The sequence below is a fragment of the Manis javanica genome, chromosome 2 (assembly GCF_040802235.1).
Source record: "Manis javanica isolate MJ-LG chromosome 2, MJ_LKY, whole genome shotgun sequence".
Classification (NCBI taxonomy): Eukaryota; Metazoa; Chordata; class Mammalia; order Pholidota; family Manidae; genus Manis; species Manis javanica.
Genome location: NC_133157.1, coordinates 33078789 through 33094244, shown reverse-complemented (window position 1 = coordinate 33094244; position 15456 = coordinate 33078789). Strand labels below are relative to the sequence as shown.

Sequence of the window (15456 nt, the reverse complement as noted above, 5' to 3'; positions counted from 1 at the left end):
GAGGTGCTTTGCTTGTGGCTGCTGTAGTAGGCTTAGCAGGTGAACGAGGCTGTACTCACTTCAGGGAGAGGGAGTAGTCGTGCTTGCTGGTCTGGCTGTTCCGGACAAGGTAGCTACATTCCTTGCAGAGCCGTAGCAGGTTCTCTGCGTCTCCTCTGCTGATGGCTCCATGATACCAGCTGGGGAGAAGAGAGAGGGTCACACCCAGTGGGGACAGGACCCCCACAGCTGACACTCTGAAATCCACTCCTCCGTGAGGAGGCTCAGCCCCCTCAGAGGGCTGCTGTCACGTCCCAGGCCTCCTCATTACAAGGCAGGTTCATGTGTGCATGTGTGTTTGTGCACTCCGTCATTCAACAGATATTTACTGAGTGCCTGCTGCATGCCAGATCCTGGGGAGAGAACCGTGCACAAACCTGTGGTCTCCTCCTGCACAAAGCTCACATTCTAGTGTAGGTGCTGTGGAGGAAAGGAAGCAGGGCTGTGTGGTTTGGAGCTTGTGCTAGGGACTGCTATTTAAGGCAGTGGCTGGAGAAGCCCTCCAGAAAGAGTGACATTTCTGTGGGGACCTGAAGGAGGTGGGGGATGAAGCCATGAAGGAAAGCAGCTGGAATGAACGTTTCTGGCAGAGAGAAGGGCAAAGGCCAAGACCTGAGGCATGAGGGCCCAGAATGTTTTAGAAACAATAAGGAGACCAGCATGGCTAGAGTAAGGCAAGGGGCAAGCGTGGGCCATGAGGCCCAAGAGGCCACAAGGCAAGGTGGGGTCAGGGGGCCCTGCACACATGCAAGGGCTCTGGCATTCTCTGTCTGAGTGACATGGAAGCCATCGGAAGATGCTGACAGGAAGGACATGTGCTGACTTTCTGTGACACCTGCAGGACAAGTGGGAGGTGGTCACTGCTCGGGAAAGCAGGCAGTTGGATGGGGTGGCCACACCAGTGCTCTTGCCAAGAAAACCCACACTGATCAGACCATGGGAATCCCAGTACCACCATTCTGAGCACCACATGGTGAGTGGCACAGTCAGAGGGAGGCACAGTGGCAGACGGCTGATGGTACCCAACTGCAGGGCAAAAGGGGAACGGGAACACTGATTTTTGAGAATGGAAGAGTTGAAGGTACAGTTTCAGTGGAACAGCGAAGATCATAAGGCACCGGTCTGTGGGTATACACTCGGGATGCGTTTCTGTTTGTGTAACGGTCTCTGAGGAGAAGTGGGAAGGTGGCAAGAGACAGGCCAGGAAGAGAAGCAGGGGCAGTGGGCGGCTGAGGCTGGGTCATGTTTCAGGGTGATCTGGGAAAGCAACTGAACCTGGCTAAGCATCTGTTCTCTACCAAGTTAGGGTCACTCTACCACCATTGTGGGGTTGAGTGAGGATTAAATGGGGTGATGCACAGGGGGCTTAGTCTGAGCCAGGGATGGAGTGGATTTCAATAAACGGCAGCTAGGAGCATCCATGGAAGACTGACCTTGCAGAGGGTGGTTGGGGGTAACTCCCCCAGCTCCCATTCCATCAGGCTGCTGCCCCACCCCCTGCCCCATAGGCTGCATTTTCAGTTCCTAAGCCTACGTTGGTTCGCTGCCCCAAGCCCTGACCCAGAAGCACCCAGCAAACAGTACCTCTGACAGCTCTGTGACAGATGCCCTGCTTAGAGAAAAATGTCACACTACCTTCTGCTGTGCATGTTCTGGCATTCACACGGCAGTGTTCTCAACAGTTAGCAGCAGTGGCGACAACATAATTATAAGCTAAAAAAACCCAACCAGCTTCAGGAAAGCAAGGACTAGGAAGCAGATGTGAGTGTCCCCGCCCAAGGAGCACGCTGACTGCCCAGGAGGCGACCGCTCGCAGCAGGTTGGCCCAGGCCCAGCCACCTGGAGGGGAGAGGCAGGCGAGCAAGGGAAGGCCCACCTTCCCTTCTGAACTTACACAGAAATTAATAAGAATGTGAAGTGGAGGACGGCATGGGCTGCCATAATTAAACCACTTGAGAGACATGAAGGCTCCAGTTCTGCTTTAGAAGGAACACAGGACTGTGACTGGGAAATGTAGCTGCATAAGGACAGAGCCAACTTTAGAAATAAGAGTTAACAGACTTGGCAAGGTTGTTTCCCGGGGAATTTCATCTGTGTAACACACTCCCCGGGAGTTGACAATGGTTTACTAGGAAACAAGTTCCAGCGACTTGAACAGCGCTGCCCTCAGGGAAAGGCCTAGAAGTGGTCTCCAGGGAAGTGCTGCCTGGCGTCCAGTCCGAGCACAGGCATGAGCCAGCTCTGAGGAGTGGTGGCAGGTGGGGCTCTGGGGGCTCTGGATGCTGGGAGGGTAACCCCTGGTAGGGAAGCAGGACAAGCTGCCGGTTCCTTCCGTGGCTGCTCTGGCTGTGCCATGCAAGAGAAAGGCAGGGGACTTGGGGTTGGGGATCAAAGGACACCCGGGCCGAGTTTGGGGGGGAAGGGCCAAAGGACACTAAGTCAGGGGGGCTGGGACCAGCCACTGGCCACCCTGTCAGGAGCTTGGCCACCAAGAGAAAGGGTGGGCCTATGTGGGCCTATGCTGGGGCTGGGGGCCAACTGCTGGTTCTGAGCAGGCTTTGCCTGGACTGAGAAGAGAATCTAGGCAGGAGGCCATCTTGATGATGTGCTGGCCTCTGAGGAGCTGGCCAGTCAGGCTAGAATCACAGGGATTAAGAAAACTTAACCACTGCCATCCAGTCCATCCACTGCCCATTAGCTCACCCAATATTTACTCAGTATTTACTACATGGGGCTGATGCTGGGAGATGAAGAGTCAACAAACAGATTCAGGAAACAATTTCTGATAGTGACAAGTGCTATATAGGAATTCTGGGTTTGTGCTAAGGCAGTGATGGAGTGGGGGTTGGTGCCTGTTTTAGAATGAATGGGCAGGGGAAGCTCCGGAGGAGATAACCTTTGACCTGAGAACCTGCATTGTGAGAAGGAGCCAATCACATAAACAGCAAAAGAAAACATGTTCTCTGCTGAAGAACCAGCAAGTGCAAAGGTCCTGAAGTGGGGATGAACTTGGGGAGTTCACAGAGTAGAAAGGCAGCAAGAATAGTCCAGCACTGTGAGCATGGGGAGTGGTGCTGGGCGAGGGTGGAGCAGAGGCAGGGCCCAGTCCCCTGAAGCCTTGTGGGCCAAGGGAAGAGGTCTGATTTCAGTCCAAGTATAGAGGAGGGCAATGGGAGTTTTAAACAGCTGTTACTGCTCTGGATGGTCTGGATGGTCTTACAGAAGGTCAACCAGGCTGCCCTGAAGAGGGGTAGAGAGGAAGTGAAGCAGAAAACAAGTTAGGAGGCTTCTGCAGTGGTCCAGACGGGAGGTGGCCCCTGAAATGAGAGCAATGGATGGATTTGGGCTCTATTTTGGATGGCGAACTGGCAGGACTTAGAATGAAATCGATGCTGGTGTATGGCAAAGAAAGAAATATGACAACTCCAGGTTTATAGCTTGAGCAGCTGGACAGATAAAATGCCGTTTATGAAGGTGGGAAGCTGGGAGAGAAGAGCATCCAGGAGAGGATCAGGAGCCCAGTTCTGGCCACAGTAAGTGTGAGATGCCCATTCGTCAGCCAAGGGTTGATGCCAAGGAAGCTGGATGTAGGGCTTGGGAGTTTTGGGAGAGGCGTGGGCAGGACATTTGCACTGGTGAATCACCACTAGGACCCAGAGAGGCTACCCAGAGTGAGCACATAATTGGAAAATGAGTCCTGGACAGTCTAATCTTCAGGCCAAGCTGAGGCAAGCAGCCAGCTGGGGAGATAGGAGTGGCCAGGAAGGCAGCAGAAAAGCCAAGAGCAGAGAGTATCTTCAAAGGAAGGGTGTAATCTACCACGCTGAGTGCCATGGAGGGAAGAGGAGGCCACCTGGTGACCTGGGTGGAAAAGGAAGCAGACTGTGGTGGGCAAGAGAGAACGGGGGGTGATGGAAGGCAGGAAAGGGCTGCTGACAGCTCTTTGGGAAGTTTGTCCATTCACTGGATGGCTATTTACTGAGCACCTATTGTATGCCAGGCACTGTACTATGGCACTGTGGACACGGTGGTGACCCAGACAAGTTCCTGCCCTGATGGAGCTTATGTTCTCTTAGGAGCAAGGACTAGAGATACTGGGTCAAAATTATTTTATTTATTTGCTTTTAATTAGTTTGTGACTAGAACATATGCTATGGTAACAATGATGTAGGGCGGAGGGGGCGGTGGGCTGCCCCCAGGGACATGGGGAGTGTCTCTGAGCAACTTTCCCACTATCTTAGGAGGGAAAGCAGGTGGTATGGTCACGGGGGCAGCTGTGTGACTGCCCATCCTCAACAACCCTGTAAGGCCTGAGGCGTGCCCCTCAGTGCATCAGAGCCCCCTCCCAGTCCCCTGTGCTGGGATGTGGAGCTGCCTCCTGAACTCTGAGGCATCATCAACCCAGGTCAGGGAGTAGGCGATCCTTTGCCTGGGTCATCAGGCTGTGCTGAAAGTAGGGTTTTACCTAAGGACACTTCTCGGGTAATGAGTCAGGGCCTTGGGCAGGCCAGAATAATCCTGGGGAGATGAGAAGATGGGTGGGAAGAGGGCAGGCTGGGCCAGCTGACTTTGGTTCAGTATGCCCTCTGAACAGCTCTCAGGCGTCTCTGGATCATATGTGTTTGTAGATTCCAAAGTGCAGAGTTTGATCAGAAATAAGAAAACCCCACCACCCAGACTGGCTGGCTGTGAAAAATGATTAACATGACACCTGCTGGGAGAGCTCCTGCTGTGTGCTTGGTACAGCAGGCACAGGCTATCACTACAGAGCCTGCAGCCTCCCAAGTGATAGCATATGCCTAAAAAGGGGCACATGACATCATTTGGAAAACCTGCATCCTGCTCATCGAGTGAGCATGTCCTGTGAAGGATGCACTGTTGGCCGTGCTGAGACCAGAATCCCCCGGGAGTAGACTAATATAATATGTGATACATATGAGAGTCTTATGAGGAGCCACCTTGGTTCATCTCATCTCTTGGCTTTATGGAGCACCTACTGTGTACCAGGTGTGTGCAAAGGGTGAGGAATAAGCATGTGTAGGAGGAAAGGGAAGTTAAGGGTTGAGTTACGGGACTGGAGTTCGAATCCTACATCTGCACTGAGCCATGAGATCCTAGCCAACACTCTGCACCTCAAGGCCCTGACTTTCCCATCTATGCAATGAGGATGATAACCCCATTTATCACACATTCCCTTGTTAGGGGGATGATACACTTGAGGGTACTAGTGCAAGATTCAGGACTACCTTTTAGTTCCTGGAGAGGCTTGCTCTAGTCCAGGTCTGTGGAATGGTGAGAAACTGAAAACTGAGTCTGGGGCAATTCACAGAGCAATTGGCAGGCTAGGGAGATAGGGCTTTATCCTGGAAGTGACTGGGAGCCACTGAAGGTGTCAGAGCAGAGCAGGGACCAGTACACAGTGAGACCCTGACAGAGGAGGGAGATGATCATCACCGCCAAGGCGAGGGGCAGCAAAGGAGGGCCTGATCAGCAGTGTTGGGAGGAGCGGAGATGAAAGGGGGCAGCAGGGACAGGACTCTGCCACCAACTGGATGGAGGTGGGAAATCTCTGAACAAAGGGGCCAAGAAAACCCAAATCAAGAGTGTCAAGGCCTTGCCCAACTAATAGCAAGCAGATGTGGGGCAAAAATATCACTGTAGCTAGAAAACAGATCGAATTTACAATTAGAGGACAGGATTTACTATAGTAGGACGTAAGGGTGAGGGCTGAAGCAGTGGATGATATTGCAGTCTCTTCTGCTAATCATCAAAAGGGAGGTGGCACAGTGTGGAGGGAGAGAGTACAGGCACAGGAATCAGGAGAGGTGCACTCTAATGCCATTCTGCCACTGACTTGATGGTGGCCTTGACCTTCTGTGAGCCTAATAGTGACTCCACACAGTGGGACCTAAGGCTGGGTTTTGCTCTTTAAAACTTACATTTGCTTCTCCAGTGGGACAGCAGGATCCACTCTTTCTCCCAGGATCCCACAGAACTCAGGGCTCCCATGTTTGATGGGCTTGAAGCCCCCTCCAGGAGCTCGAAGCTGGCGCCGCCGGTCCCGGGAAGGCGAGGGGGATGACTGCCGTTTCTCACTGCCGTTAAACTGGGCTGTGGGGGGAAAGAAAGTTCATGGTCACCTGGAGCTCAGCCCCAGGAGTTACTGAGCTAATAAGCTGACCGCTCCCGTTAGGGCTTTACAATTCGCAGGAAGAGTTCAGGCAATGAACACACACAGCTTAAAGGATCTGGGCTTCCTAAAGCAGGACATGCAGGTGGCGTCAGAGCCTGGCAGTGCATTCAAGGTGCTAGGTGAGTCTCTAGAGGCCACGGAACTCAGTCTTAACCCCAAAGGAATCCCCCTGCATCCTCCAGCAAGGGGCACACATGGCACTCCTGAGGGGCTCAGTCCTCTGTGCAGTTTTCTGGGGAGAAAGCTGTTCTTCATTTTGTACCAAAAACCTGCCTCCAAGTCACTCTCGTCCTCCTGCCATTCTCCCACCCCACCTGGGGCCTCACTGGCCACATCTGCCCCCTTCCTTCTGGGGAACTACAGAGTTCCAGTCAAGGGTGCTGCTGCGTCCCCTGTCTGCTTGCTCCTCTTCCTTCAGGTTCCCCGCGTGGTCCCATGTAGCGAGCCCTGTCCTGGGCCCAGGACCCGGTCAAGGCTGGGGCACTGCTGGCACAGTGGGGTGGGGGTAGGCCCTGGGCCCTCCCATTTGCTTTCCTCCTGCTCTGGGACCGATGAGCTGTTCACACCTGCAGTCGTGGGAAGGATGCCTCCCAAGGGCAGGACCCTGGAGATACTCCACTAAGAGCAGAAAATACTGAACTAAAGTACAGTTGCCAGAAGTGTTCCTGGACACCAGCTGGTCTATCTTGCAAGTGATCTCCCTGGGCCTCAGTTGCCTCCTCTGAAAAAAACAGGGATAATGACCTTACCCACATCATGGGGTGGCTGTGAGGATTCAATCAGGTGACACACACAGAGAGCCCTTAGCAGAGTGCCTGGCATGTCTATGCTCACTGTTATTATAAACATTTATTTTATTATGTCTGTTCAACACAGTACTAGGCACTTCACATAAGCTTCAGAACAGGCCTAAGCTCCTCTCCTAAGCCTGCCAGTGGCTAGCTGTGTGTCTGAATTACTGAGTCTCTCTGAGGCCCCTTTTCCTGCCTCACCAGGCCACTGTTTAGACCAGATGAGAGAATACCTCCTAGGGCCCAGCACACACACATGCTGAATGACCTGGCCCAGGGCCCACAGAATGAGGTTCCCAAAGTCATGTCTAGCTGCAGAGCCACAGATGTGCAGTGGCAGAAATCTCCCTCCTAACTAGGCAAGCACAGACATGGAGAGCCACCCTCCGACCCTCGCTAGACACATGGCAATCCACCTCACATTCATGAGGGTGGTGGGAAACCCAGCCGACTGCGGGGATGTGCTGTCCACAGGGACCAAGGAATGCGAATGAACTTGTTCTATGTCTCAGCCACCGAGCAAGATCATCCATCAGCACTCTGAAGCATTTCCAACCTTCCAAATCACTCTATTAACCAGTATGGAAACAGTGAGAAGGGAGGTTCCTGCCAATAGAAGACATGCCGGACCCGTGTGTGTGTGTGTGGACGTGTTGTGATGTAACGGGTCCAGCAGGCCATCCACCCAACTGTCTCACTCCTATACATTCCTTTTTATGTGCCAGGGACAGTTCAAGGCTGGGGAAACAGCAGTGAGCAAAACAGACAGAAATCCCTGCCTACAGAGCTCAGAGTCCGAGAGAGGAGAGAGGCAAGGAATGAAACAACCACATCTACAGCACTTCACCTGGTGACAAGTGCAGTGGAAATATCAGAAGCAGGGCAGGGAAGGCCCTTTGAAGGGTGACATCTGGATAAATACCTGCAGGAAAGGAGGGACAAGCCGTGCGGACATCTCTGGGAAGGACTTCCCAGGGCAAAGGGAAGAGCAAGTTCAAGACCCTGAGGTGGGAACATGCCTGCGGTGACTGAGAACAACAGTCCAGGGCGCCTGGAGGTGAGCGGGAGGAAGAAGGACCGATGGTCAAGGCCTTGGAAACGACTCTGGTTTCAGTTTGAGAAATGCAGAGCCATTCAGATGTTCTGATCAGGAAGATTTTGACCTGGCACATGGTAACAGGATTGCTGTGCTGAAAGAGATGGAGGTCAGGGGTATACGGGAACTCTCCACATTTTCTGTTCAATTTTCTTGTGAACTTAAAACTGCTGTTAAAAAAAAAAAGATAATTAAGAGAGAGAGAGTGCGAGTGCAGGGAGAGCAGTGAGGAAGCCTCTGCAGGTCAGGCTGGCACTGGAAATGTGGATGGCAGTGACAGGAGGCAGTCAGATGCTGGCAGAGACTGGTATGTGTATTCAGTGTGGAATGCAGGAACAAGAGGATGGAGGAGACTACAGGCTTTTGGCCTGGGCACCGGAACAGTGAGACCGGCATTATCCAGGAAAACTCCAATCAGGCTTCGTGAGAGAGCAGGCTGGAAGCCAAACTCCAACCTAGAGACACCCACAGCCTGAGATGCCAGGTCTGGCGGGGAGCAGGGGCTCCTGCCCTCCTCTCCAGCTATGGTTCTGACCTGCATCCAACCAAAGGAACAGAGAACAGGGTAGCAGTGACCACTAGGCCCTTCTGGGGAGCCCGTGCTGGGTCTGGGTATCTGAGAAAGCCCTCTGGCATCTGGCTGATGAGCCGAGCTCTCCTAGTGGGGTTGAGGGGGTGAAGCCCAGAGCTGGGGCCTTGGTACACATCCTCACGGGACCCTCCCTGGCTTCCCAGCGGGGCTTCTGCTGAGCCACACCAGCACTCATGGCACCAGTCAAGTGGGGTATATGTTGTTGGGGGAGGTGGGGAGGGAGAGGCAGTGAGGCTTGTTCTGACCTAAGCCACCTACCTTGCAGAGCCCTGGATGGGTGACCTTGGGTAGGGGTGAACAACAGGGGTCAGGTAGACAGGTGAGGACCAGTCAGAGGCCCTTTCTAAAGAGCTGTCCTGAGCCTGTGGATGGTGAAATTAGGGAACGTCATCCTCAGATGGGTTTTGGAGACCTCTCTGACTACTGATGGAGGGTGAGTTTAGAGGCAACCCTGGAGGCAGGAAGACCAGTTAGGGAAGGTGATGGGGGCCAAATCCCTCAATGATAGGAGGGATGGATGTAGGAGGTGACTGCCACAGGACTCGATTGCTCCTAGCTGAGTCAGGGCAGACCCATGTGTGATGCCCCATTGAGATGGCAATCTGGGGCCCAGCAGGGGATGGGGTCAGCGGGCACCTCTTCACCAGGCGTCCCCTCTGCTAACTTTCTGGTTGTCAGGAATGGACAGGAGGCAGCTCACAGGCCTTCTGGCTCCTAGGGGCTAACTGTGCCAAGGTGGGCAGCAGAGTGGCCCAGTGTGGGAAGGGGCTAGGTGGAATGTGAGGGTCTAGGCTTAGCTTTGCCACAGGCTGAGGAGGAGAAACTGATGAGTTGGGAGGCACTTTCACCTCTGACAACCTGTGGCTCCACTGGCTAAAATCAGAACTGAGGGATTTCTGCCAACATAAAATCCCACTACACAGAAGGTGAGAACTTGAGATGCATGGAGCATGGAACACTGACTGGGGAAAGAACCCAAGCTCCTCGCAAGCAACACCCTGTCCAGCCTCACCACACTCCCTTGCAGGCTGCATCCTCTGCCTGAATTACCATAACGCCTCCCTTCCTCTTCTAACAGCCTCTTCTTCACCTGACCTAAGCCACTTGCACTTCAGCGTCACCTCTTCCAGGAAGCCTTCCCTGACCTCACTCCACCCCCAGCTCCAGACTCACCTCAATCCAGCATATGGTACCCTAATCACCAGTTTCCTTGTCTGGCTCCCCATGAGCTCCTCAAGGGCAGGAGTTGTGCCACCTGTGTCCATATTCCCCATGCCTGGCACATGCCCATAACAGAAGGTGCCCAACCAATGACAGAATGACGAAACTTAATGAGCTCCTGCTTCACTTTATTGGGAAAAAATATCCATTTTCATACCAGATAAATTGGATAAAACCTAATAACATCCCAGTCAACACTGTAATTCCCTGCAGAATTAATTTATACATTCACTTGCAAGCTTAATAATATAGCCATATATTTTAGAGGGAACAGGTGGTGATGAATGACAGGCTTAATTAGGCAAATCATTTCACCTAAAATAAAAATATACAAACTCCAAGTGCAATGATTCAGCAGTAGAGGGGGGAGGAATGTTAAGAACAAAAGCTCCAAACACAACTGCTTTCATTCTTTCTAATTAAGTTTCTCTTTAATCTGCAATTTCAAATGGCAATTCTTTTAATTTAGTGATTTTCTGCAAAAGATAAAAGAAGGCACAAGCCCTCAGAAGAGTATCTGCATTTAGAGAAAAGAAATAGGCCACCCTTGCCAGTCGTTAGAATGACAGAACCTAATTACTTCCACCTATAGGCAATTACAAACGGAAGTCAGAGTTCTGTGGAAAGAGGGGGGACTCAGGTGGGCAGAACCAGGCCCTGGGAGTCCTTCTGACTTAGGTGTGATGATGGGGACCACACCCTGGTGGCAGTGGGACAGTGGCCGGCTTAACAGCTTCACCAGTCTGTGTCCGGTGAGGAGGCCCTTCTGTGATGCCCCAAATGTCCTCCCAAAAGTTCTGGTTTGATGATCTTTTTTTGATGACCATCCTTTAAGATGCAACTCAGGCACACCCCCCACTCTCTGGGAGGTCTTGCCTCCGTCCAGATCAGCCTCTGATGCTGGTGGTCCCTTTCCTACTTGTATTACAGATTTTATGCCAATCAGTCCTTAAGTTCAGTCAATGCGAATGAGGGAAAGTGGTGACCCAGGCACCCCGCTAGCTCTGATCTTTGTAATAATCCTGCCACCGTAGGGGTGATGGGTGAGGGATCAGGAACCAGAGGAGGTAGGAAAGAACTCCTTCCAGGGTCTCACAACCAAAGGGGCATGGCTGAGGCTTGAGCAGTGAACTGTGGGTCACGGGGACCAGCTCACCCACCCCTGGGTCCTCCTTCTCCGGGGAGGAACACTGGCAGTGTTGATCAGGTGGGGGCTGTATCTCACTCACCTTGTCTCCAATGCTTCCCATTTCTAGGCCTGCAGTGACCACTCTCCTGCTCCATCTGTATGCCATCTAGAAGCTTCCAAGTTCTGGCGCAAAGGCCACCCCCTGCAAGGCTTCCCCCAATCCTGCCTGCTGAGAACTGCCAAGGAGCTCTTGGCCCAGTGAAGAGGCTTCTTTAGGCCCTCTGTGGATGAGGCAGAAATGAAAATGGGCCACGTTTGTAAACCATATGGGGCTGACAGGAGGGGCTTGGACAGTGTTCCCATACTGGTGTTTGTTCACAAATGTGCTATTACTCTGAGAACACGAGGGCACACAACAGAATGGAGGTCCAAAGCCCCTTGTGCACAGTCCTTGGGGCTGATTTCTCCACATTGCTGACAGCCAGTCCACAAGTCTGGTGTGTGTTACTGTGGGGAAAACAGAGGAAGGGAGGGCAGGGGTTAAAGGTCCAGAGGGGCTCCTGCTGGGGCAGTTGTGAGCTCCTGAGAGGAGGCAAGGGGGAAGATTGCACTGGTTTGGGAAGGCGGGGTGGGCCACAGGAGCCCCAGAATCTACAACAAACAAGTTGCCTAAAACTCTACTCCCATGAGCATGGTCCTCCATTGTTTCAGCCTTCTAAACATATTCTATGTCACTTCACCTGCTCCTCACAGCAAGACAACTTTAAGTATTCCCATTTTACAGATGGAAAAACTATGGCTCAGGAGGTAAAGCCCCCTTGTCCCATCCAGTTCAAGAGCAGGCCTCACTCTCCCCTCTCCTCCTCCTGCCCAGTGAGGGAGAACTGTGGCTCCAGGTAGGCTGTAAGACAACGAACTGCCCAGCAAATGTTTGATTTGCGTTTCTAGGATTACCAACAAGAGGCCCCTGTGTTCACCTCACAGACACATGTAGGCCCCAGGGCACCACGCTGCCACATCTTGTGGGAGGTGCCTGAGAACAGAGGTCCTCATTGTAAGGGTAGGCAGCGGCGACTCCCCGAGAAGCAGAGTACCTGCCAGGCTGTGAGGCGGGCACGAGGAACACTACCCATATGCACATACACCCACACCTGGGCTAGGGAAGGAGGGCCTGGCACAAGGGGCACGGCTTTGCCCTCTTATTCTGCACCCCAAAAGGAACCAGGTATACCACTGCCTCGTGTAAAAATCCTACCCCAATGGCTGGGTTTGGCTACAGGAAATTTAAGGATAAATCCTGAGGACAATGAAGAAATGACCCAAATACAGAGGCCTAAATTCACAGCTTCAGAAGCAAGCCATCTTCACTAATCATATCATTTTATAGATGAGAAATGGAGGGCTGAAATAGGGACTTACTTACTCCAAGTCAACAGCCAGACTTAACTTGGACTTGAACCCAAGTCTTCTGAATCCCAGAGGCCTCTAAGGAGTTCAGCACAAATCTACGTTTACGGTGCAACACATTCTCAATGATACCAATTACCAAAAGCCAGCATCCACGGAGCACCCACTGTGCCCCTGATTTTCAGCAGCAATTACCACCCCATTTTACAGATGTGGGAAGCAGAGAAATATGCCCCAGGTCACCAGCTAGCAAGTGGCAGCACAGGACTTTAAATTCTGACCCCATGAGTCTGGCACCTGAGTTTATGAGCACTGTGCTAGTTCTGGGCTGGGCTCACCTGTCACAAAGAGAATGCCTGATGCAACATGTCCACAGACACTTTCACCTGCAGACACCTACAGATACTTGCTTAGAATCCTAGGGCCCGGGAAAGGTTCTCTTCTCCCATCCACAAGCCTCAGAGGACCTGCAGGGAGCAGGCTGAGCATTTATGGAAAAACAATCTCCCCATCGGGAGCCCCAAAGCCCCAGCCCAGCTGTTTATATGTTTCTGCCGCCAGTCCTCTGCAGACGGCAGTGGAAGGGAGGAGTGACAGGAGGGGACAAGCCTCTCACAGGGCCACTTGCAACCCACTGAAACACCAGTCTCCTCAACGACAACGTGGCATGCTGATTCATGGACCAATTCTCAACAGGCAGGGAGGGACACACTCTCAGCTGCTCCCGGGAAGTTCAGACCAGAGGTGGAATGGCGGCAGTCAACAGCCACTCAAAAGTGCCACTCTGCATGCAGACCCCCAGACTCATTTGGAGAGAAGACAGGTAGAGAGCATCAAAGAATGCTGTGAAAATAAACCATCTCTATGTGAGCAGGCTGCACAATTACCCATGTATTTCAGTGTCCTAAAGAGACCTTGACGTTGGTTTTTCTGAGATCTTGTTTATTCGATAATTTAACAAATACCTGTGTGTTCATTATGTACCAAGCACTGACCTATGTGGGGACCCAGGCGGGGGCCAGGCAGGCGGAGTCTCTGGCCTCACAGAACTTAAAAATTTCCATTCACATGAAGATCTCTGATGTGCCAAACAGAAAAGCAAAGATATTCTATCAAATCTTTGTGGTTTTTTTTCCACACAGGCAACAGAGGCACTTGGAAGAACATTTCTATCAATAAAATTAGCAGATGAATCAAAACTATTAAACACTGGTATTTTTCTTTCTTTTTAGTTTTGGTTACTAAATAAATCTATTCATATGTCAAAGAGAAAACCCAACTGGAAAAACCTGCCCCTCAGTAACATATTAGCCAAAGGAAGAGAGTGATCCCAGTTCTCTCCTTTAAACCCCCCCTTTCTCCACAGACCTGCTGTTCACACATGTTAAACATTAATTACAACTGTTACTCATTACATAGCAAAAAGCTCCTGATACAAACACAATTGTTAATTTTCCTTGCAGGCCCAAGGCATTCTGGGAGCTGTGCAGGAGGCAGGAAGCATTATGGGACCCCCAGGGGGCCACTGATACGGACAAAGTGGCATGAGACTGGGCTCCCTAGGTGATGGTGGCAGGTCTAAGAGTCCCCAAAAAACCTTCTGCAGAGACCAATCCTGTCTACTCTGTGCAGTTGGACAGGTCATGGGGCTTGGGGGGAACAGCAAGCCTGGAGGAGTGTCTGATGTGCACAACATCAGCACTACCTGCTCCAAAGCATTTGCATTTGATGGGATAGTGACAAGTTACAAGGTCAGCACGGAGTAGGCGCAACTGCTTCTGCTCGGCAGCAACCCAACCTGCCTTGCATCAGCACAAGGTAAAGGGAATATTCAGACCAGCTTTCCCACACTGGAGATGGCAACGTGGCAGTAGACAGAGCAAAGGCTTTGCACTCAGACTGGCCCAAGTGCATTAGCTCTGTGAGTCTGAGCAAGCTATTCACCCTCTCTGGGCCTGAGTACTGTCATCTGGGTAATGACAATGAGAGCACCCCAGCTTGTAGGGCTTTGTAGAGCTAAGCCATGCCAGCTTCATAACTGGTGCTCATTTGATGTAAATTTCCTGCCCTTTGTCCAATCCCCCCTTACCTTATCTAGGATTATTAGTCAGCTGAGCTGGCTCAGAGATGACTCACAATTGTTTAGGAAATAAGACCCTACCTTTTCTTTCTCTACTCTTAGCCTCCCTTGATGAGGTTGGGAAGGCATCAAAACTCAAGACAGTGCCTGGCTAAGGGTTGACCAACATAGCATTAGCACTACCCAAGCGGACAGTGACAAGTGCGTAAGTGGCTGTCCCAGAATAAACCAGTCAGTGTCCAGCTATACAGGATGTGGCAGGTGCACAGAAGGGTCCCAGCCCAACCTGGGATGAGGCTGGGGAAGGGCCTGGTCATGCCAGGGCAGGCTTCCTACCACCCTAGCTGAACTGTAACATGCCCTCCGCGGCTCCACCCTGACCCCAGCACCTAACACACAGTGTACACCGACTACACTCTAGGTTCCCAAAGTGGCATCCCCAGATCAGCAGCATAAGAAACACCTGAGACGTTGTTAGACATGCAAATCCTGGACGCTGCTGAATCAGGAACTCTGTGGGTGGGACCCAGCAATGTGTTTAATGCTTCCTGAAGGTGACTCCATCTCACACACTTACCAATCTACAAATATGTCAAAGCTGGAATGGGGAGAGGGGCAAAGCAGTGGGGACTTGCTCACACCTAGGGACCAGTGGCCCAATCCTCAGGAGGGACTGAAAGAAGAATGGAGAAGCTAGTGGCTCATGGTGAGAACTATTCCTGGGACTGGAATCCAGGACATCATACAGAGGCGTGGCTTTCCTTGCCCTCTCTGCTTCTCCCTGCTGGGCATACTGGGAATGAGCTTTGTAGTGGGTTCTCTGGGCCAAGTACCTCTTTACGCAATACTGTTTTAATTTAAATTTAAAAATTATAAGCCTTCCCTGAACACTGATAACTGTTCTCTCA

At 51.9% G+C, this 15456-nt stretch overlaps 1 protein-coding gene across 9 annotated transcripts in view; it reads right to left on the bottom strand.

Annotated features, from left to right (window-relative positions):
• The window catches only part of SHB (SH2 domain containing adaptor protein B), a 126791-nt gene that overhangs the window by 23160 nt on the left and 88175 nt on the right, over window positions 1-15456 (bottom strand). For all 9 annotated transcript variants that reach the window (XR_012127261.1, XR_012127256.1, XR_012127259.1 and 6 more), the window contains 2 exons: window positions 5979-6150; window positions 60-179 (listed from right to left, as the gene is read on the bottom strand). Coding sequence is in view for 5 of the 9 variants with exons in the window: in XM_073227355.1 (XP_073083456.1) it covers window positions 60-179; window positions 5979-6150 (292 nt within the window). In the remaining 4 variants the exon portion in view is untranslated. The remainder of the gene's footprint in view (window positions 1-59; window positions 180-5978; window positions 6151-15456) is intronic.